This window comes from Fundulus heteroclitus, chromosome 4 (assembly GCF_011125445.2).
Source record: "Fundulus heteroclitus isolate FHET01 chromosome 4, MU-UCD_Fhet_4.1, whole genome shotgun sequence".
Classification (NCBI taxonomy): Eukaryota; Metazoa; Chordata; class Actinopteri; order Cyprinodontiformes; family Fundulidae; genus Fundulus; species Fundulus heteroclitus.
Window position 1 is genome coordinate 22,018,641 of NC_046364.1, and position 21,108 is coordinate 22,039,748.

General features: G+C 40.1%; 2 protein-coding genes across 5 annotated transcripts in view; both read right to left on the minus strand.

Annotated features, from left to right (window-relative positions):
- Positions 1-2,956, minus strand: part of csnk1g1 (casein kinase 1, gamma 1) — a 32,241-nt gene extending 29,285 nt beyond the window's left edge. For all 4 annotated transcript variants that reach the window (XM_012850879.3, XM_012850878.3, XM_012850876.3 and 1 more), the window contains exon 1: positions 2,767-2,956. The gene's annotated coding sequence lies outside the window, so the exon portion shown is untranslated. The remainder of the gene's footprint in view (positions 1-2,766) is intronic.
- A 2,622-nt stretch (positions 2,957-5,578) lies between these two features.
- LOC118562837 (sorting nexin-1-like) lies at positions 5,579-17,020 on the minus strand. The gene is made up of 15 exons (XM_036135714.1): positions 17,006-17,020; positions 16,823-16,943; positions 15,272-15,393; positions 14,478-14,544; positions 14,278-14,321; positions 14,049-14,190; positions 13,481-13,559; positions 13,198-13,273; positions 12,574-12,687; positions 11,994-12,087; positions 11,675-11,880; positions 10,146-10,289; positions 8,487-8,567; positions 7,903-7,974; positions 5,579-6,707 (listed from the first exon to the last, which is right to left on the minus strand). The coding sequence occupies exons 1-15, from the start codon at positions 17,018-17,020 to the stop codon at positions 6,657-6,659; spliced, it is 1,428 nt and encodes a 475-aa protein (XP_035991607.1). The 3' UTR covers positions 5,579-6,656.
- Between the last annotated feature and the right edge of the window lie 4,088 nt (positions 17,021-21,108).

Below are 21,108 nucleotides of genomic sequence, written 5' to 3' on the forward strand. Positions count from 1 at the left end.
CAATCCTACTGTTTGCAGAGGGCAAGGGATGTCTCAGATGGATGATGGTGTGAGGCTTGCTGTGTTGTTTTGATTGGATTCCAGGACAGCTATCCACTGTCTGATCGTCTTATTAGACTTTATACCCAGTTTAGTTCCTCTATATAGCATGACAATACAGAAGACAACTACCATCTGTGTATCATTATATATTTGTGGTGAGAGCAATTCAAATCAATGACCTTCAATTCAAAACATTAGGAGCAAAAGTTAAATTTTTGTCCAATTCAATCCAAATTCATTTGATTAAATCAAAATGAGGCCTGGTAATACTGTCAAACTTAAATAAAAAAAAAAAAAAAAAAAAAAAAAAAAAAGGTATTGAGTCAGTTTACTTTCAATGAATCAAAACCTCCAGAACTGTTAGCAGTAGTTGTGAGAAATGTAATTATAAAACATGAAATTATGACACATTGATGAACAACAAAACTGATTTATTGGTAAAGGTAAATAAGGTCATTTAGTTTCTCATGCTGTACATAAAATGTGTTATAACAAATATTTGTCCAAAGAAAATTGGATTAAAATAAACAAACTAGCCTATTAAATATTCTGCAAAAAACCAAGTACTTTCAGCTGAATTGCATTTATTGTGAGGAATATATTTTTCTTTAATAAAAAGCCAATGGGTCAGGGTGTAGTGATTAACCTTCAGTGGAAAGATCAGCCTTGAAGGGTGTGTGTGTGTGGGGAGGGGGGGGGGGGGGGGGGGCTTCCCACTGTTGCAGTGCCAGCTACCTCTGCTATTGAATGTACTCCAACTCATCAAAATGTTGACTTTGCCGACTGATCTAAAGGTTGGTTCCTAAACATCATATACCTGTGCTCCTGCATCAATGAAGAACTTGTTGGTTTTATATCTGAGTCACACACAACGGGCGATCAGGAGCTCAGAGCTGCCATTTCTGTTCTCCTCCCTCTCACCCGTTTCAATGTTCTGAGCAGCTGTTGCCAAAACACACGTCGTTCACTACTCTGAGGACTCGCTAGCTTTATAAAAAACAAAAAAAAAAACAAAACAAAACAAAAAAAACCCACTACAATAAGATTATTCAACTTTGTGCCTTTTGGAAATGATTCCAGTTGATTGATTAGTTTGTGTGTCTGCAGCATTTCAGGTTCATCCCCTTAAGAGCTGCCACATCTACAGGCCGGATCCGACTTATTGGGTGAACATACTTTCCAAATAAAGGTCCCAGGTTCCAGCCGGCCACGTTTCATTTAAAATTTTTAAGTCCTGAACTGTTTTCGTTGTATCCTGGAAATCTTGCTTCTCTTGTGTGATTGCAACTCCACTCCAGAGCAGACATTTTGATTGGGCACAGGCTGGTTACAGCAGGTATCAAGCTTTTAGAAAGTCATAATGTCAAAACTGCTGACACGTCCCTTGATCCTGCGCGTTTAGATCAGAGTCGTTTTAATGATATGCCAGAGAAGGAGCCGGGGGCCTTTGCTGGCTGCGCTAAGGACTCAAACGCTGACACCCCTTGTTGCTGCACACTGCCAATCAGCCTTGATGAATAAAAACTATTGCATACAAGAAATGCAAGGAAACCGATTGAGTTGTTGGGAGGGGGGGGGGGGGGGGGGGGGTACAAAAATCTGACTATCCTAAAAATTTGTCATATTATGTCAAATCTCTAAGCATTTATATAAATAAAACTTAAATAATTCTAACTTTTGAAATTGATATATTTTATCAGAATATACCTTAAATTGCTAAGCAATGTTAAAAATGTGTGTAATAAGAGAAAAATGTATATCTCCCATACCCAATTTTGATGAGTCTTTAATAAAAGAGAAAAAAAAAAACACTGCGTTACTGAAAGGAAACTGCAACATGGTGAGAGATGTTTCTAAGCAGGTTTCGTGCTTTGTTGAGTCTACCGTAAAGCCGATCTATGCAACCGCACATAGAAATGTAGGTTGCGTTGCAGCATCTGACATCAAGCAAAGGAAACGTGCGGTGCATTTCAACTGAGCAGTCAGAAGAAAAAACAACAACACCAGCACCACAACTTCGGTGTGATAACAAGACATTAAGAAACCGCGCTGATCAGAAGCTACGATCTACACGGTGTCTGTCGGGGCAAAACGAACCCAGAAGAGAGACGCAGCTCAAGAGCAAGGCGTACGCCTCCGTGTCGTGGTGGGGAATGAGAGAGAAAGAGAGAGAGAGATGGGGTTATTAATTAAAACGATGGAGATGATCGATCCGTCTTAAGGAGGCCTGCGGTCGGTCCAAAACAAGGAGACGTGCTGGCAGCCGCGTCCCGCACAAAGCCGCCACTGGCAGTCCGACGTGAAGCCCGGACAGACCGAGCGGGGGACGAAGGAAGCCCCGACCAGGTCGAACTAGCCTTTGTCAACATTAAACACAAACGATAAGCTGTGTAGCTAACGTTAGCAAACATTACTTAGCGAGATAGGTGGCTTTGGGGTAAATGTAAAAAAAGAAGAAGAAAAAAAAAGGACAATAAAACTGCGGCAGGGGCATTTCTGTATTTACCCTGACCAACAGAGCTGTCCAAATGGCCGAAATATATATTGTTCTTTCCATGTGGCTAAAGACAAAACAACCAAGTGATGGCTGGGTGACAGCTGGCCAGAGCGCAACAAGGAAATTAGCTCCGCTAGCAACGAAAAGCTTAGCTTAAAAAAAGGGGGGCTCTCGACAGTCGCTCCTTCTTTTTGATGGCTCGCGGCGAGCAAACGCAACAAGCTCACCTTCACTGGCGACGACGAGTCCACACGGCCAGGGTCCCGCTCGCGTTTCGGCTCAGGTCCAGTTTCCCCGGGCGCCGGGGGGGGGGTTCATGAGAGCTTCGCTGCGCTCTCCGTGTTGATGGGGTTTCACGCTAACAGCCGTTAGCGAGTCTCTCCATTCTTCGTCTGCCGTGAAAAAAAAGCTTCCAACACACCGGAAGTAGAAACACGGCACCGCCCGCCTCACGCCGCGCACTTCCGGGTCAACCCGAAACCGTCAAATGTAGAAATACAACCGTGGCACGATATTTAAAACCACACTTGATGCTATTTCATAACTTAAATATTGAGCTAACTTAAAATTGAACATAACTGATTATTAGTCTACATTAAAAAACACGATTTTATAGGGTCTACAGAATTAATGCAAATGAGACAAATGTCAAACGGGAATAAATAGCTTTAAACATAGATATGTCATATGTTATTACCGTATTATCTAATTTCTTATCTTATTAATATTGTCCTATTACAACACAATTTTTTTTATCTATATCTTATCTTATTCATTTTAATTCCAGACTAAACACTACCACAAAACAGTGACTTATTCAAAAGAGATACCGGGTTGCCAAATAAAGACCAGTGAGCTACGTTCTTTTCTTGTTGCTGAGAATAGACTATGTTCAGATCCCTGGTATGTTACTGATCTCCAGTCCTGTACAGATCTCTTTTCTACAAGTCTGACCACTAGAGCTACCATGGTGTGTTCAGTTGACTGTTGAGTACATAAAAATGTAAAACTTGCTTATATTGCCATTGCTTTTAAAAATATATGTCTGCGTCCTGCAACAAAATGACAAGGGAGCAATGTAGTGTCGTACAAGTTTCTTGAAACTTCTCAACAACCAACCAGAGGTTGGACCAAGTCATTATTTCCCACATAAGTCTCAAGTCAAGAGACTAACTATGGTAGTTCCAAGTCCTAAACCAGTCATAGTTGAGCTATCCTTGAACCACTATGCGCAAAAGACAAAAAGTGTTTGTTTGGATATCAGAAAGCATCTAAACAAATGCCTTCTATAAATGTTGAGCTTCTTTCTGGAAGGTGTTGAGCTCTGCAACTTTGCTTGTTGGCAGCAGATTTAAGTTCCCTTACCCAGCTGCCTTACAAGACCCTAAATATGATGTAGCTAAGGAAAATGGATGTATGGATGAAGCAATCATAAATAAATAAATAAATAAATACAAAACATTTATCCTTATCCAGCATTATAAATGCTGCTCAACTCTTAGTCTCCAATATCACTGCTGCACTTTATCCGGAAAATTACTGCATAATTGTTTACACTGCAACTGTCTACTGTTAAATCACTGCTGCACTTTACTGGAAACTTACTGCATATTTGTTTACATTTGTTTACATTTCAACTGCCTACTGTTCACTGCTGCACTTTATCCGGAAGTCAATTAAAACGTATCCTGTAACTGACTGCAATTTATTACTGCATTTTTATCCTGTACTGTAATTCAGTATCCTGTAGAGTTACTGCAATTTTTCTGAGCTGTATGGAAACGAAATTTTGTTCTGTATGCACTCTGTGCAAACAAAATGACAATAAAGAAAGTCTAAGTCTAATTACATGGTAGTGTCCCAATTGCAAACATTAACTACTAAGACAAGAAAATTCCATCCCAGTGTTTCTTTTCACTTATTTCTGCCAAACTTAATCAATGGGAAAAAATTGTTTTGTTACTTACTGAACTCGTCTTATTTTAACCTGTTAAGACAAAAGAACATTCTTCAGCACTGCGAGATGGCACAAGGCATTTCTGAAGAGCCAAACAAATATAACATGAACTAAAAGGAGAGAGATATAGCTCTACGTGGTTTATCACATTATCACTGTGTGGATTACAGAGAACACCTTTTTAAGGGGGATAAAGGGTAATGACTTGAGGAAACAATGTGGATAAATAATTATTTTTTTTTTTTTACAATTAATACTCTGCGCGATAGATTTTTGATGAAGTTGGGGCATCAAGTCCTTTCAAGTAAAGACCTTTAAGTCCGAATAAAGTCTCAGGTCAACAAATTTGAGATTCACGTCTGACCCAAGTCAGAGTCCATAGCTCTGGAAAACAACAACATAGTTCTCTACCGCCTGATAAAAAGAAAATAAACTCAACCACAGTACACTGTAGTTTTGATTATCATAAACCCTTTCATCCTTAGCGTTCACTGCTATTTTCTTAGCGGTTTTATTGCAGTATAGTCACTTCACTGGACTTTATCATACCAATGTACTCCAACCTTATGGTAAGACATTAGTTTACACAAAATGTCTGGCATCAGGCACATATATTTATTTTTCGCCTTTTAAAAGTATGATCCTTAGAGGTAAAAAAAAATTGTTTAAATAAATAACTGAGGATTAAAGGAAATAATTATTGAATTTATGTCAGGGGGAAATTGCTACAAATAAATTGTCTATTTAAGTCGGTATGTTAAAACATTTTGTTTTTAAAAGAATAATGGAGCTAGTTTTGTGATGTTGAAGTAAATAAAAAGACATCTAGACCTACAGACAGGGGAGTGGAGCCTATATCTGATTTAAACAAGTATGATGCTGGAGCTCATTCCCATGAACAAAGGGACAAATTACACATTAAAGGGTTAAAATATTTACGGACACAAAATTACTGCAATCAAAGATGATGCCTTATGCTTTCAGTCTTGAAGCTAACAGTTTTCAAAGAAGGGGGAAAAACTGCAACAAATGTGTAAAAATCTGAAGTTGAAATAAATAAAAAACAAAACACATAATCCCCAAATCTTAGTCAAACATTTATTTTGTACATTTGTCATAACGTTTCAAAGAAAATCTATGTATGAATGCAAAGTGGTTATAAAAATAAAGCACATTCTTATGTAAAGGGAACGACTACAATAAGAAAACAGTAAATAAAGGGACCATATCACTTATTGTCAGGTTCTGTTATTGTTTAACCAGTCACTGTCTATTAGGCAGGAATATTACTAAACAAAACCTGTATGATCTAATTCACACATTGGACATGAGTACATGTAAACAATCTCTGCCGTAGGTCGACATTAGCTCACTTGGGCTTACAACAAAGTAAACGTAACAATAGTGAATACATGGATCAACAAAGTCATTAATACCATGAATATGACCGGAGCAAATATACCAATACAGATTGTATTCTCCTGATGAACTTACGACTATTTAATTGGTTAAAACTTCGATAAGCCCATAATGTTAGTGCTGCGTTGTAACATGATTCCAAATGTAAGAAATACTTTAGATGATAAACCTTAAGAATCCATTAATACATTTAATAGTCATTTACAAAGGTGTTTTAGTAACAAAGAAAAACTGATTTCTGTTTGTGCGATCCATTTTAGTGCATCAAAATTTGCAACATGCTCCCATTCAACAGCGGCTGTAGGAGCGGACTGACCTGCATATGCCTATCATCCAACGTAAACCACAGAGACTGATACCTGGTGGAGTATCTTGGTATAAACATCTCAACATACTTGTTTAAGGAAGAAGAAACATTCCACTGACAAGACAGTGAGTCAAACACACAATGCGGACAAGCTTGTGTCAGACCTGAATCTTGCTTTACATCATTCTTTAAATGAAACTCTAAAAATGATGTCAAATACATAGGGAAACATGGCAGCTTTTTATATCAAACGTCTGTACAGAATAATTCATTTTAATCAAAAAGACAAGAGGAAAAAAAATCGACGGACGTTTCTTCTGTGCTTCAAAACTGTTCTCTCATCTCCAGGTAAAGAGGTAAAGTGTTCAAAAAGGCAGTTGGGTTTTTTATTTTTTATTTATATATAGTACATATAAAAATGAAAATCCACTTCATTAGGCTATTGCCTTCGCCTCAGGCAGGAACGCCTCCCAAAACTTTACGAGCTGGAATACAATCAGCAGAAGACAAACAAAAACAGTTAAAACATGGTCTGACCAATCACAAATAAGCTTTTAAACTGGTGTTAGTGAACATTAACAGGTACCGATAGTCACACTGAACTGCACACTTATAGTTACACTAAGAAAAGATGTATAAAAACCTTAAAATTAATTTATTTTCTATAGTAACAATCTCAGGACCAAATCTTTGAGTAAATTTATCAATGAGAAAAGAAATATTAAAAATGTTATGTCTAAAATTAATCTAGCAGTTCCATATTTACAGAACTCACTCTTCTTCTATAGTTTCACAAGGATAGAGCATAGAGAGCATTAGATCTTTGACCACTGTTCTCTGATCAGCCTCTCTAGGTTAGAGCTGCACAGTATACCGGGGAGGAAGCTGGAATTGAACCCCAACCTTCTGATTACATGATAAATAATCTTCCTATTAAGCCACAACTATGCTTCAAAAACAGAAATAATGTATTGCCTTGTATTTTCCAGTAACGGGATAAACTACTCATGATCTGGGTCCTGGTTTACAATCAACTCAAAGTAGAGGGACACAAACACTTAAGTAATGTCTTCATTGGAACGACCACCAACATTTCTGCATATCGTACGTTTCCTTGCAGCCCTACTCTAGATTATCTAGAGTTTTGAGTCCTCTTGCATATACTTTTCTCCTTATTTCACCATAACAGTTTTCCTTAATAGATGGAAGAATGTTATTTTGTGTCAGGTGAACCATCTCTGTGTTGATTTGGCCAAGGATTTTGGATCAGAATGCAGAAGGAAGACCCAATAATAACCCAGTGTTAGTTTTCTGGTGAAGGGACCCAGGTTTTTATTTCAAGTGTTCTTGTATTTTAAATGAATTAGCCACTCTAACAAAGTTCCCAGGTCCCTTTGGAATTAAAAAACTAAGCCACAGGAGCACTCATTCTCTACCATAACTAACAAAGGGAATAAAATGCTTTTCAAAATTTGCATCCTTTATTTTAGGCCACGCCCCCCCTTTGGACCAACATATTTACAATCAACAGATAACCAGTTTCCTGGTTACCTTTATGTACAACTTCAAAAACAAGATGCTTCACCTGCCATTTATTTTATACAAATTGTCAGCAGTGCCCAATGAATGCAACATGTCATCGTTTGCCTAGTGAATAAAATGTTTTTGTATGGTAATTACCCGTTGTTGAGACTGCAGCATTGCCTCTAAATACTTGATTATCTGGCTCTTGAAGTCCTTGGCCTTTTCTTTCTGCAATGGGAAGAGTCTTGTCATGTCTCAAGATCTTTGGCAATAATAATAATAAAAAGTAAAAACAGCTGCAGGAATCTTTCTTTTTGGCAGAACATCAAAATTTTTCTCCGGGCACAGAGAAGGGTGTTGTTCCGAGGAGGTCAAAACCAGCAGAAACTAGCATAAAGATCTTTCAGCTGTGATTTTAATTACCTTAAAACAGTGTACATCATTATAAGAGAACAACAGATCTTTGGCTTTAGGATCCATTAAAAGCACAAAAGAAAGAAATAAAAACTTAGTTCTGATCAAATAGGAACTGATATAGTTTACGAATAGCCACTAACGACAATCTTTTCGTGGCAATTTAGCTCAAATCCGGTCGAAAGCATAATTGCAGAGGAGGACTAACATCATTGCAAAGCAGAAGAAAACGCCGAATGAAAACAATCACTCTGTCTTTGAAACCGAGGATGAAGGTTAAAAGAAAAGCAAACTCGCGGAAAAATGGAAAAAACTCTTCAACTCACCTCGAATCTAAGAACCTCCCTCCGTACGGTCATCCCAATCCTGTCGAAGTCTCTCTCGTACTGAGTAACCTTTGCCTCCCACTGACGGCAAACAAGAGAGGGAAACGTGCGTGTTGAAATGGGACGATTTTAATCAGCAGGTTTGAATGACAGTTGACTCGCTCAGACCTGAAGCACCCTAGATCTCTATCAGGGACACGCTGCATTTGGTCTTCAAAGGACGACAGCCAAACAGATCAAAACCCATTGATTCTCAAGCTCTAACAGTAACTAGGAGGCACATCAAGCTTGTAAATGTTTGAAGTTTCAAAACTGCAGAAAAACTTTATCGTCACTAACGTCAGCCCTGGAGTTTTCGTGAAGCACGGAGTAATACACCACAGCTCACCTCCCAGCTGGCTTAAAGGGCAGAGAAATCAGTTCAGTTTCAGAAGCCTGGAAACTAAAGGGTGTTTGGAAGCTGCAGCGTAGGGCTATGATCTTCTGAACAGGACGCCCGTTTACTTACGGTAACATTTTATTTGAAGGGGTCTATATAAGACTGACATTACACTGTCATAAACATGACATAACACCTGTTATGAACATAAATGACTCTTTATGAATGTTTATGACTGTTGTAATTGTCATTCGGTAAATTATGACACTATTAAAGCAATGTTGACATTGTTTAAAATGTCTTTATTATGACAAGCCCTTAACTTAACAAAACCCCAAGCCCTTAAATTAACCTAATCCCAAATCAAGCCCTAAATTTAACCTAATCCCAAATCAAGCCCTAAACTTAACCTTGTCTCTGTTAATGTGAAGTTGGCATAACAAAGACATATTAAACAATGTCCACTTTGCTTTAATAGTGTCATAATTTACCGAATGACAATTAATGACAACAGTCCTAAACATTCATAAAGAGTCATTTATGTTCATAACAGGTGTTATGTCATGTTTATGACAGTGTAATGTCAGTCTTATGTGGACCCCTTCAAATAAAGTGTAACCTTACTTACAAACCTACATCATTCAGCAGGTTATTTCATGGAATTTAACACTTTCATGTTTGTGATAATCAACATGTTGGATTATTTTAGCAGTAGTACAAATAATTGCTGCTTTTATGTTTTAAATAAATGAAACTACATCATGGCATCATCTTTAATCCGTGATCCTCGGACTTTTAATTTGAAATCTTTGGACTTTAAGGATACAGACGAGATTTGTACACATGGATATTTAGATTGGTAGTGGATAACCCCCGTTGAAAATGAGTAGGATTGAGAGTTATGCGCACATTTTAAGAGGGTTAGAACAAATAATATCAGTTTAGTTTCAGTGGGCAAAAACTAGCTCCAAATACCAACTTTGAAGAAACGTATCCCATTTCCCTGCATTCAGTTTGTGTTCAGAGAGTAGACTGTTTTCAAGTCAAGTGTCGCCGTACGGTGCGGGCCTGGCTGGGAATTTGCTTTTAAGCATTTCCAAACTTTTTTTGGACCCCTCCAACAGCCAAGTACATTTACTTTGCTAAGGTAGCTTGATAGAAGTCAGCAGGATCGTTGTAAATCACACATCAGGTTGTTGTTGACAGCTCAGCTGCAGTGAGATATACCTCTCCGATTAGTGAAATCTAAGTCTTTCCCGCTGTAGCGACGGTGCCGTTACCTCGTTGATCTCTTCCTTTGCCTGCTGCAGCTTGTCGGGTTTGTTAGCCCACAGCAGCTTGGCTTCAGCTTCTCTCTTCTTCTGGAGTGTGCTCTGAGCCTCCTGCCATCGCTGCCACGCCCGCACGCGCTGGTCGAAGCAACCCTGTGCAAATTCATTTCCTATTGGGTTACAACAGAAATGACGAGATTTGCAACAGTTACGCGTTTGCCGCTGATCTTCAGGGGACATTTTGAAATAAACTTTTTCCTGTTCAGTGAATGCTTTCAGACTGAAAGCTCCCAGTGTTCTCTGTGCCCCTATTTCTATCTGATTGTTACTGAACTCTAAAACAAAGAAACTGCATCAGAGTTTGATGCAGAAATCGAAAACATTGATGAAGATGCTGATTTTCTGTCGGGATCCAAACTAATAACCTGACTCATGCCAGACGTATGTTGCTCCGCCTAGCTTCACTCACATCCATCTGGGACATCTCCCATAGAGAGTGATTTCTCCAACCAATTTTATTGTCCAGCCAATCAGGACGCAGGGCTGGAGTTTCATAGATGTGACGTAGTGGAGAAGCGACCGTGATGTGAGACTGTTTTGATTTAGACAATGGCGGCTCGCATCGAGGAAGCAAGCGTTAACATTGATGCTGCTATTTCTTCCGTGTTGTCCAATCTACCTAATATTGTTTCATTAAAAGAACATCAGAGAACGGCTCTGAAGGCTTTTGTTGGTGGAAACAATGTTTTCGCCCTTCTCCCGACCGGATTTGGCAAGTTCTGTTTTCTGGGGCGTGGTTAGCGGTTAGCGCAAATCATATTAGGAGGCCTTTAGTCCTCGACGCGGTCGGCCCGGGATTGACTCTGACCCGCGGCGCTTTGCCGCCTGTCTTCCCCCCTCTTCCTGTTTTTTTTTTTTTTTTCTGCGTCTCTCTCACAGCGTCACGGGTTGGCTTCAGTGTGAGTGGTTGAAATAGCACGTTGATAAAGATGACAGACAAGTGGCTTATCCAATCATATGCAAGGATTTTTGATAAGTCCCAGCCTTCAATAAGGGCAATTCTTATGGAGAGGTCCCAGATGTATGTGAGTGGAGCTAGGCGGAGCGACATGCGTCTGGCTTGAGTCAGGTTACCAAACTAATGCTTCATTCAACTAATTTGTGGGAAAATCTTTAATGGTAATTATTTGTTAGCATTGAGTCTTGAAAAGAAACACAACTGAGTTTGTATTAGTTATGTTTCTTAGATAGAAATACTCTAATATTCTAATCAGCAAGTCAAAACCGGAAATCGGTATTGGCCAGAAGTGTGATCGGAGCCTATCTAGTGAGAACAGGACATGATATTAACTAAACAGAGAGCTGAGAAACAGTTTGGTTAACGATCAATGAGAACACTTTATGCTGTTGATGTTTACACACTAGGGGGGAAAAAAGCTGTAAAACTCAATACCAAAATATTTTTCGTATACAAAAACAGATTTTCATTCGTTTAAGTCGTGGTCATTTTCTTTTTTCACATCAAGCCGTCATCCTACCCTCACAGCACCGAGCAGGCGAATGTAGTCGGCAAGCAGCTTGGCGAAGATGAAGAAGTCGGTGCCGGCCTGCTCCTGGTGCAGCTGCTCCATCTTGTCCTCCACCTCTGCCAGCTGGGAGAGGGCCCGGGACAGGGCTGTGTTATCCTCGGAGTTCCCCAGCATGGCCATGCTTTTGGCAAACACGGCTGTGTTTACACACAGCTCTGGTGTTAAGGAGAACAGAACGGAAACACTTCTTCAGGCTGATCATTTTTGGACTGATGAGCTGCTTCCATTTTCCCTCTGCAGGAAACCGTTTGATCGGCATTGGGCTCACCTTTTCTGTGGCTGACCAGGGAATCGACTACGGCGAGAAGCTTCCTCAGCTGCTGCTCCTCCGTGTCCACCTCCTGGAACTTGTCCTCAAACCACTGAGACACACAAACAAAAACTAAACATCAAACCAAGGAGACGAACACTCAACCAAACAAGCTTGTTAGGTTTATGAGGCCTTTTCTTTTTATGGTATGTAGTATGTATAAAAATCCAAAACCCATTTAAATACAACAATTATCCATTATAGAGACTGACTCAATTTGCTATTGCCTAAACTGTGCAGCATTGGATTACTGAGCTTGGTTGGCTTTATTCTGAAGTGTATCCTTTGTAAAAACCCCTGATTGCACTTGAACCAAATGTCAAAGAGCCTGCCCAGAGCAGGATGCTGCCGCCACAAGGATCAGGCAGAGATGGTGCTCTGTGCAATGTTACGTTTTCTGCCACATGAAGCTTTTCTGCTTGTTGGGCAAAAAAAAAAAAAAAAAGTTTAACTTTGCGTTGGGACGCAAATCTGAAACACATTTAAGACACCAGACAGCGTTAGAGATGGGAAGACACTTCCTCCCGGCTCCTCTTACGGTGTCAGACTCGTTCATCTTGATGGTCATCTTGCTGACGGCATCGGAGGCCCTGTTGATCATTTTGAGGAAACCGGCTCCACTCAGCGCCTGGGTGTTTACTGCTCTGGGGAGCTGAGAACAAACAAGGGTTCATTAACATAGTAATAACTAACTTTTTTTTTTGTTAACAATAGATGCGTTTCCCCTACGGTACCCTGAACATCTGTGTGCTCTGGGGGGGCTGTGTGTTTGGACTGTAAGGCTGCTAATGCCAATGATGTCTGCTGACTCAGAGGGTCACGCCTCCTCTAGCTGCTGTCAGTATCAGAGCATCCATTTCAGAAAAACCTAAGCCCTGCACCACCACCAGTGCAGGTCCACAGCATGTTTATCTGCCAAGTTTCTGCTTTAAGAAGTTTCACCTGTAAGGACGACTGAAACCGTGGGCAGTTTGTTTCTACCCTGGTATGTCCAGCAATAAAATTATAGCTCTGGAAAACTACCCTGGTTCCTAGAAAAGCTTTTTGCTTTTAAAAACATACCTAATAATACATAAAAAAAATTGACATTTCTGATGTATTATCAAAGAAAAGCACAGTGCATATATAAAAGGCGTTTCATTTAACATCCTCAAGCACCTACATCTTCTCTTTCCAAGAAGTCCCGGACGTCAGGGTCTTGCAGTAACAGCGGGTGAGCCACTATTCTCTGAAGGTACCTGCACAAAACAAAGTATTGACAAGGCGAAGTAGGAGTTGTAGACAGAGACACATAAAAAAAAACAACAAAAAAAAAAAAAAAACAGTAAAGCTCAGCCTAGAAGGGGAAGAATATAAACATGCCAGCAAATGAAAACAAAAATAATTACCACTAGAAAGCATTTGATTAAATGAATGGCTGTGTAAAAACATGAGTGGAGGTTAACCTCTCCAGAGCCGCTCTTCTCTTCTCCACAAACTCCACAGATGACGGGTCATCCATGCCCACCTTCACTTTTGTCATTCCTGCAGATGCAAAAGGTGGTTAGAAACACAGCAAAAGACAACATGCGCATTGAGTCGCTTGCAAAAATGTCATACCACTCGCACTTTCTTCCACATTTTGTCCCATTACAACTACAAAGTTCAATGTAGCCTATATGGATTTTTTTTTTTTAAATAGACGAAAACATTGCAGCAAAAACACCCCAGGCTCGGTCAGATTGAATGAAAGACCTTTGTGAACATCCAATGTCACAGATTCTCATTAATCCTGTTTGGAAGCTGTTTGAAGTGATGATGGGTGGCAGTCCTGGAGGAAAACCCGTTGGCGGTCGCAGAAGGCTTCACACTACTGAGGCAAAATGCAAACGGGACTCGTAGCTTTCTTTTGACAAATCTGTCCGCTTCACAATGACGCACTGCTTTGTGTCGGCCTACCATACAACAAATAAAACATATGAAAGCTTGTGGTTGTAATGGGACATGAGGTGATAAAGACACACCTTCTCTTACCTACAACACTTTTCTCCGGTGGAGGCGGTATGATGCAGCCATGGAGCGACTGTTTGGCCGACAGCTTTTCATAGAGGCCTAAGAAATCACTGAAACGCCTCCTGGCAGAGAAGACCTTACTTTTGAAGATGGGCAAAGAGGTCTGGACAAAAAATACGGAAAAACAAGATGAGCGTGGCCGTGTGACAATTCGTGCAACTCATTAACCATCCGAAGCTTAAATACACACCCTGGTGGATACTTTGTAGGCCACATAAGCGTTCATGCCGTCTCCTGGGAGGGACAAATAAAACAAAGGCAGATCTGTAAAATTTCACGCTGATAATAAGATCTTAGGTTTATGTCCTTAAAATACAAAGAACTACTCCTGAATTTACAGCAATGACTTAAAAAAAAAAAAAAATAGAAATGGAGCATAACTAAACTGACCAACTTTCTCTGGATTGGTGACAGCAACATCCACATCAAAACAATCCTTGGCCTCTTCCTCTTCCAACTGCAATTAACCAGACAACATTTAAACAATCCCAAATCTGAAAACAAAACAGTGTGAACGTTTGCCCGGCACGGAGGCGCTACTCGGTATAGAAAGCCCAGGCTGTAAAAAGCGACAAAAACTGTGTTTGACCTACTTCCATCGGGGGAAATAATTCAGGAACATTAAAATAAAAAATTAACAGATTTAAAAACAGTGTGTTTCCCCAAGCTGTGAGGGCCATCGCCCCCTGCTGATCATCAACAAACCACCAGCCCAGTTCATAATCTGTTATGTTACGAACACACTACTGATTACACAGGTTTATGATCTAATGTAAATCATTTACACTGACTCTCACTTGCAAATGTGTATTCACACACTTCAACCTCTCAGGCACTGTCTGGTTAGACATGCATACAAATTGCACAATTCTGTGACTAAATTTAATGCAAAGTATTTTAGACTGCGATCTTTTTGACTTGAAAATGAGTCCATTAGCTGCTCAGGAGTATATGCATGATTAACCCCCTATGGGAGAATTATTGTTGGCCAGTACAATCAACTGTTTTAAAAAAAAAAAGAAAGATTATGTCTTGTTGTATCTCTGTTTTACGTGTAATTATGTGCATTCTGAGCCGGTGTGTGCCTCGTCAAAATTTCAGTCTGGTAACACATAAAGTCAATAAAGCTTCTTGATTCCTGATCTTTTTGTAAGGTTTGTGGAAAGCTTGTTTCAGGCCTGTACCTGCTCCAAGGAGGTGGGCTGCAGAGCTGCAGGACTCCGAGCAGACGGAAGGCCAGAGGAGGTGGAGAGATCTTTGCGAGCAGAGTTGCCAGGTGTGTCTGAGCTTAAATCCGCTTGTGCTTCTGGGGACAAAAAACAAAAAACAAAACTAGCATTTTTGATTGATCCAGAACATGAAAACACTGGGCTAAAAATAAATGACAAATTGATTACACAAACGCTTTAGCTGAATCTAGCGGTACTGTTCCACAATCAATCAGTAATAGTTCTTCTGAAAATGAAAAAGAGAGATCATGTTTCTCCTATTTTAGCTCCCCTTCATTGGCTTCCTGTTAAAATCAAGAATTTTAAATTCTCCTTCTAACGTATAAAGCCCTTAATAATCAAACTCCATCATATATCAGAGCTCTGATTACCCCGTATGTTCCTAACAGAGCACTTCGCTCTCAGACTGCAGGTCTGCTGGTGGTTCCTAGAGTCTCTAAAAGTAGAATGGGAGGCAGATCCTTTAGCTAACAGGCTCCTCTCCTGTGGAACCAACTCCCAGTTTTGATCCGTGAGGCAGACACCCTGTCTACTTTTAAGGCTAACCTTAAAACGTTACTTTTTGACAAAGCTTATAGTTAGAGTGGCTCATGTTATCCTGACCTACCTATGGGGATGTGCTTCTATGGGCTTAGGCTACTGGAGGACATGATGAATACTCGTCCCCTTAGCATTATTTGCTGCTACTTTAACTTTTTAACTTCACAATGATTTCTACTCGTGCTAACTGCTACATCTGGCCTGGCGTTCTGTTAGCTATGACACTTTCCATGGTGGCAGATTGTCTGCCATTATCCTCTCTAACATAGAAACAAAGTTTTCCTGGATCACTCTCATAGTCGTAGAAGAGTTTTGTCAAGTATTAACCAAACTTTTGAATTTATAAAAAGGGCAATAATGCACTCTAAGGGCACGCAAGTGTTGCTTTATCATTAAATCATATTTTCCAAAAGTAAAGTATTCCCAAATACATATCAGAAAAAAGTTCATTCAAAATGTCAATAGAACGTGCCAACTTTTATCACGGAAATGTCGATCCACAGAAAAGTGTGTCCATGTACTGTACAGTGTAAGCACTAAGTACTTAGTCAGGCCTCCTTTCACATGAATTACTGCATCAATTACCCCGTTTACACGACCCTTTTTTAATCGTGCCGAGAACGGTCTGAGCTCGGTAACTGAGATAACTTTCCAGTGTAAATGGATCGCAAACTGAACTGAACCGAGCCAGACACAACCAGACCGCGCTAAATCTAACCACCTGTTTACGCTTCCCTGGTCAGCTCAACGCTGATCTGAGGAAACTGGCCATCTACATGGTGCCGTTCCCCAGATTGCACTTCTTCATGTCAGGCTTTGCCCCGCTGACGAGCCGAGGCAGCCAGCAGTACAGGTAGAGGCGGCTCCCAAATCCACCTTTTTTATGTTGTTAACACGTGCTGAAAAAAATCTTAATTTCATCTGAATGTCTGTCTTTTCAAGGGCTCTGACAGTTCCTAAACTCACCATGCAGATGTTTGATGCCAAAAACATGATGGCAGCTTGTGATCCACGCCACGGGCGCTACCTCACAGTAGCTGCCGTCTTCCGAGGCCGCATGTCGATTAAAGAAGTGGACGAGCAGATGCTGAACATGCAGAACAAGAACAGCAGCTACTTCGTCGACTGGATCCCAAACAATGTGAAGACGGCGGTCTGTGACATCCCGCCGCGTGGCCTCAAGATGGCTGCCACTTTCATTGGAAACAGCACAGCCATTCAGGAGCTGTTCAAGCGCATCTCTGAGCAGTTCACCGCCATGTTCCGCCGCAAAGCTTTTCTCCACTGGTGAGTAGAGCGCAGTGAGCCACGTTGGTGTGCCGGGGGCGTTGTGTAGATCCTAAAGTTGTGTCGTCACAGGTACACCGGCGAGGGCATGGACGAGATGGAGTTCACCGAGGCCGAGAGCAACATGAACGACCTGGTGTCCGAGTACCAGCAGTATCAGGAGGCCACCGCAGAAGAAGAGGGAGAGTTTGAAGAAGAGGGTGACGAAGACATGGCCTAAGCAGCGACTTTGTTTAGGCGTAGCCAATAATCCGTGTTCTTGCTTACATTTGCTTCCTCCCATTATTATTCTGTCTGTTTTTGTTTTATTCAGGAAAGTAATAACAGCTGTAAATCAGTCTGACCACTGGGATTCCTTACATAGAAAACGTTTTAATGATTTGAATAATAAACTGAACCTGACAGGATTGACACCTAGGATCAAATTTTAATGTTTGTAATTTACTTTGAACCTGTCGGTCTGTCTGATCAGATTGAACTGACTGATAACAAAGATGGTGCATTTGTGCTATATAAATAAAAGGAATTGAATTAATGACTATAAAGTTCACTTATATGTAAATATCAGTGTGTTTACATAGGCCTATGTATTAAATACATTTATTTTTCCAAGTAGATGTCTTCTGGATCAAAACAAAGGGGATGGTAAAAAAAAAGAAAATCTTCTAAATAACATACACAAGTAAAAAGGAAGCGTATCTTATTTTAACACAGGAAACCACAGTTTGAGGATGTTACAACATTCACTATTGCTCCTGATAGATAATCAGGAGCAATAGTGAACAGCTGATACTGACTCACAGTGTCAAAAAAGAAAAAGAAAAGAAAAACCTCCTGTGCGATAATAACCCAGTAAGTCTGCCTCTATTCAGCCACCTGTTTACTGGCATCACTACTCATTTATTCAGTATTCTCTATTCACTGTTCAGATTGTTCATATTGTAATATTGCATATACTGTATACCAAACTTACCTACCTGACTTACATACCACTGTATTTAATACTGATTTATTCCAGCGTTCTCTGTACTCATCACGCTGTGGTCATGTGTGTTTCTGTGTGCACCTGAACATCACTTCCACCCTCGACATGAACATAATAATAACAGTGGTTATACTATTTACTCCTGCATCCTTTGCAATCTGCTAATTGCACTATTGCATTGTTGTCTCAATCTGCCCGCTTGTTTATTGTCTGCTCATGTGTGTGTTTCAATATTGTAGACCATTTGATTTTCATTACTGCATTACTGTGTTGGGGCCCCTAGCAGGTTTTCTTAGGGTACTTAGCTAGAACTTGTACCCCATCTTCCCATCAGCGTTGGCTGGGTTCCTTGTTCCGGCTGGGAAAACACATCCTCACAGCATGATGCCACCACCACCGTGCCTCACATTTGGGATCATCTTTACTCGGCATGATTGTGCCCAGTTAGGGAACTTGTAAAGACATTTAGTATACAAAGAGAACACATAGAAAGAGAAAGTTTATTGTATATATATATATATATATATATATATATATATATATATATATATATATATATATCCATCCGTCCATCCATCCATCCATTTTTCAAACCGCTTAATCCCTCATGGGGTCGCGGGGCTGCTGGTGCCTATCTCCAGCATTCATATATATATATATATATATATATATATATATATATATATATATATATATATATATATATATATATATATATATATATATATATATATATATATATATATATATATAAACAAAAAAAACTGCTCTGTCACCCACCCCTCACACTCGTAAGTAAGTGAATGGTTCTCCATCTCTCAAGCTCGGGTCCTGGGAGCTTGAGGGTTCTTCTTAGAATCTTAGGTGTCCCTAAAATTGCGCTCTTCTGGACTGAGATGTCCGATGTTTTCCAGGTATCTGCTGGAGACACTTCTCCAGAGTGGGGGCCGATGATCTACTGTTGTCTTCACCTTCCAGGCTCTTTCTAGTTCTTCCCTGAGCCCTTGGTATTTTTACAGTTTCTCAAGCTTTTTTCCTGATGTTTCCATCTCTTAGAATGGCCACATCGATCACAGCTGCTTCCTCTGCTGCTTATCAATGATCACAATGTCCGGTTGGTTGGCCATTACCATTTTGTCTGTTTGTATCTGGAAGACCCACAGGATCTTAGCTCTGCCATTCTCCACCATCTTGGGAGGTGACTCTCATTTTGACCTGGGGATCTCTACTTGGTATTCTGAACAGATGTTTCATATATATATATATATATATATATATATATATATATATATATATATATATATATATATATATATATATATATATATATATATATATATATATATATATATATGACTGTGTGTGTGTGTAAGGGAAAGAAAAAGGAACAGCCTGGGGGAAGAAACTGTCCTTGTGACAGCTGATTTTTGTAAATAATCCTCTGTAGCGTCGACCTGAAGTTAAAAGTCTAAAGACGTAGTGTCCAAGAAGTGTACGGTCTGCAGAGACGTTAGCAGCCTTTTCTTGGACGATTTTGGACCTGTACACGTCCTGACTGGAGGGAAGGACAGCCCTGATGAGCAGACCTAACTGTTTGGGCCCGTCCTGTTTTGTGGATGAGCCAAACCACCCAGTGATGAATGAACACAGGACAGACTGGATAATGGTGGTGTAGAAGATAACCAGCCTCTCCTGTGGAGGGCTGTACTTCTTGAATAGCCACAGGAAGAACAGTCACTGATGGGCCTTCTCCTGACAGTGTGGTACTGAGGCGGTCATCCAGTGCTCATCTTGATGTGGATCAGGGTGGAGGTGGTGTGTCCAGAGGAATTAATGCACTGTGTTTTATTTGTAGGCCAAAAAGTAAAATTCCATACACAATTCCAAATTTTTAGAAATAAATCTGGCAAATCAAATCCAATTTATTTGTAAACCACATTTAAAACGTGCCGTACGCCAAGAGAATAAAACAGTAGAATAAAAAAACACATGAAACAGTATCAGACACAACCGCTCATAAGAATAAACAACTCATGCTGTGTTGAATGCCAGGGAAAAACACGAGTCTTCAAAAGGATTTAAAAGAAACCAGTGAAGGAGCCTGCCTAACATGTAGCAGCCCCTTCCATAAATTAGGGTCTGCAAGCGGAAGATCACCTCTAAGCTTCAGCCTCGTCTTTGGAACAGCCTGACCTAGGGTCCCTGGAGGAGAGTACCGGTGAGCTTTTTTGGATTGAACAGTCTATTTTGGTTCTGTTCATGGTGTCCACAAAATATGATCACCAGCAGCAATAATGAAGAGGACTTCTTTCACAGCAATCGTCATCACTGCATGACGTTGAAAAGGCCAACAAAATGTTGATTTTCAGCTGAGACGCAGTCATCTGCACTGTAGATCTGGGCATTTTTAAATCAGACATATTTACACAAACTAATGACTAAATTTGGTTAAAAACAAAACAAAAACATTACTCATCCTACCAAGTGCTTAAACTATGAAAGCGTTTTGAGCTTCCCACCGTACTGTTGTCAATCTATATTCTTGGAGGGCATTCAGATAATATTAACTGTGATGTTCTTTTATAGAAAACTAAGCCAAACTGAGGCGGTACAGTAGCAGACACAAAGAACTACATATTTCTAATCAGGTTAGTCTCCTCATATAATTAATGAATAAACCCTGTGTTCTTGCTGCAGATCATTAATAGGTTGTTAAAGTTCTTTCAGGCCTTTTTTATGTGAAGCAGCTGAAATGGATTTGCTAATCCGTAGTTCCACTTCACTTCCCCGCTGCGTCCAGATCAGGCTCTGGTCTGGATGCTTGAGTGTCTGAGAGTTGGCTGGGCCTTTGTTAGTTCATCCTTCCTGTAGTGATTAACAAAGAAATCCTTCACATGTGTCCTCTTTAATTCACTATTGTAGTTTTATTGTGGTTTTGTACGCTTTAGAGTCAAAAAGGCCCCCAAGTTGTTTTTAGCAT

Coding starts and splice junctions, on each gene's coding strand:
- LOC118562837 (XM_036135714.1), bottom strand. Junction 11,881..11,993: donor CCTGGTCAGCCACAGAAAAG/GTGAGCCCAATG, acceptor CCTTAACACCAG/AGCTGTGTGTAAACACAGCC. Junction 8,568..10,145: donor CAAAGGAAGAGATCAACGAG/GTAACGGCACCG, acceptor GTTTGCCGTCAG/TGGGAGGCAAAGGTTACTCA.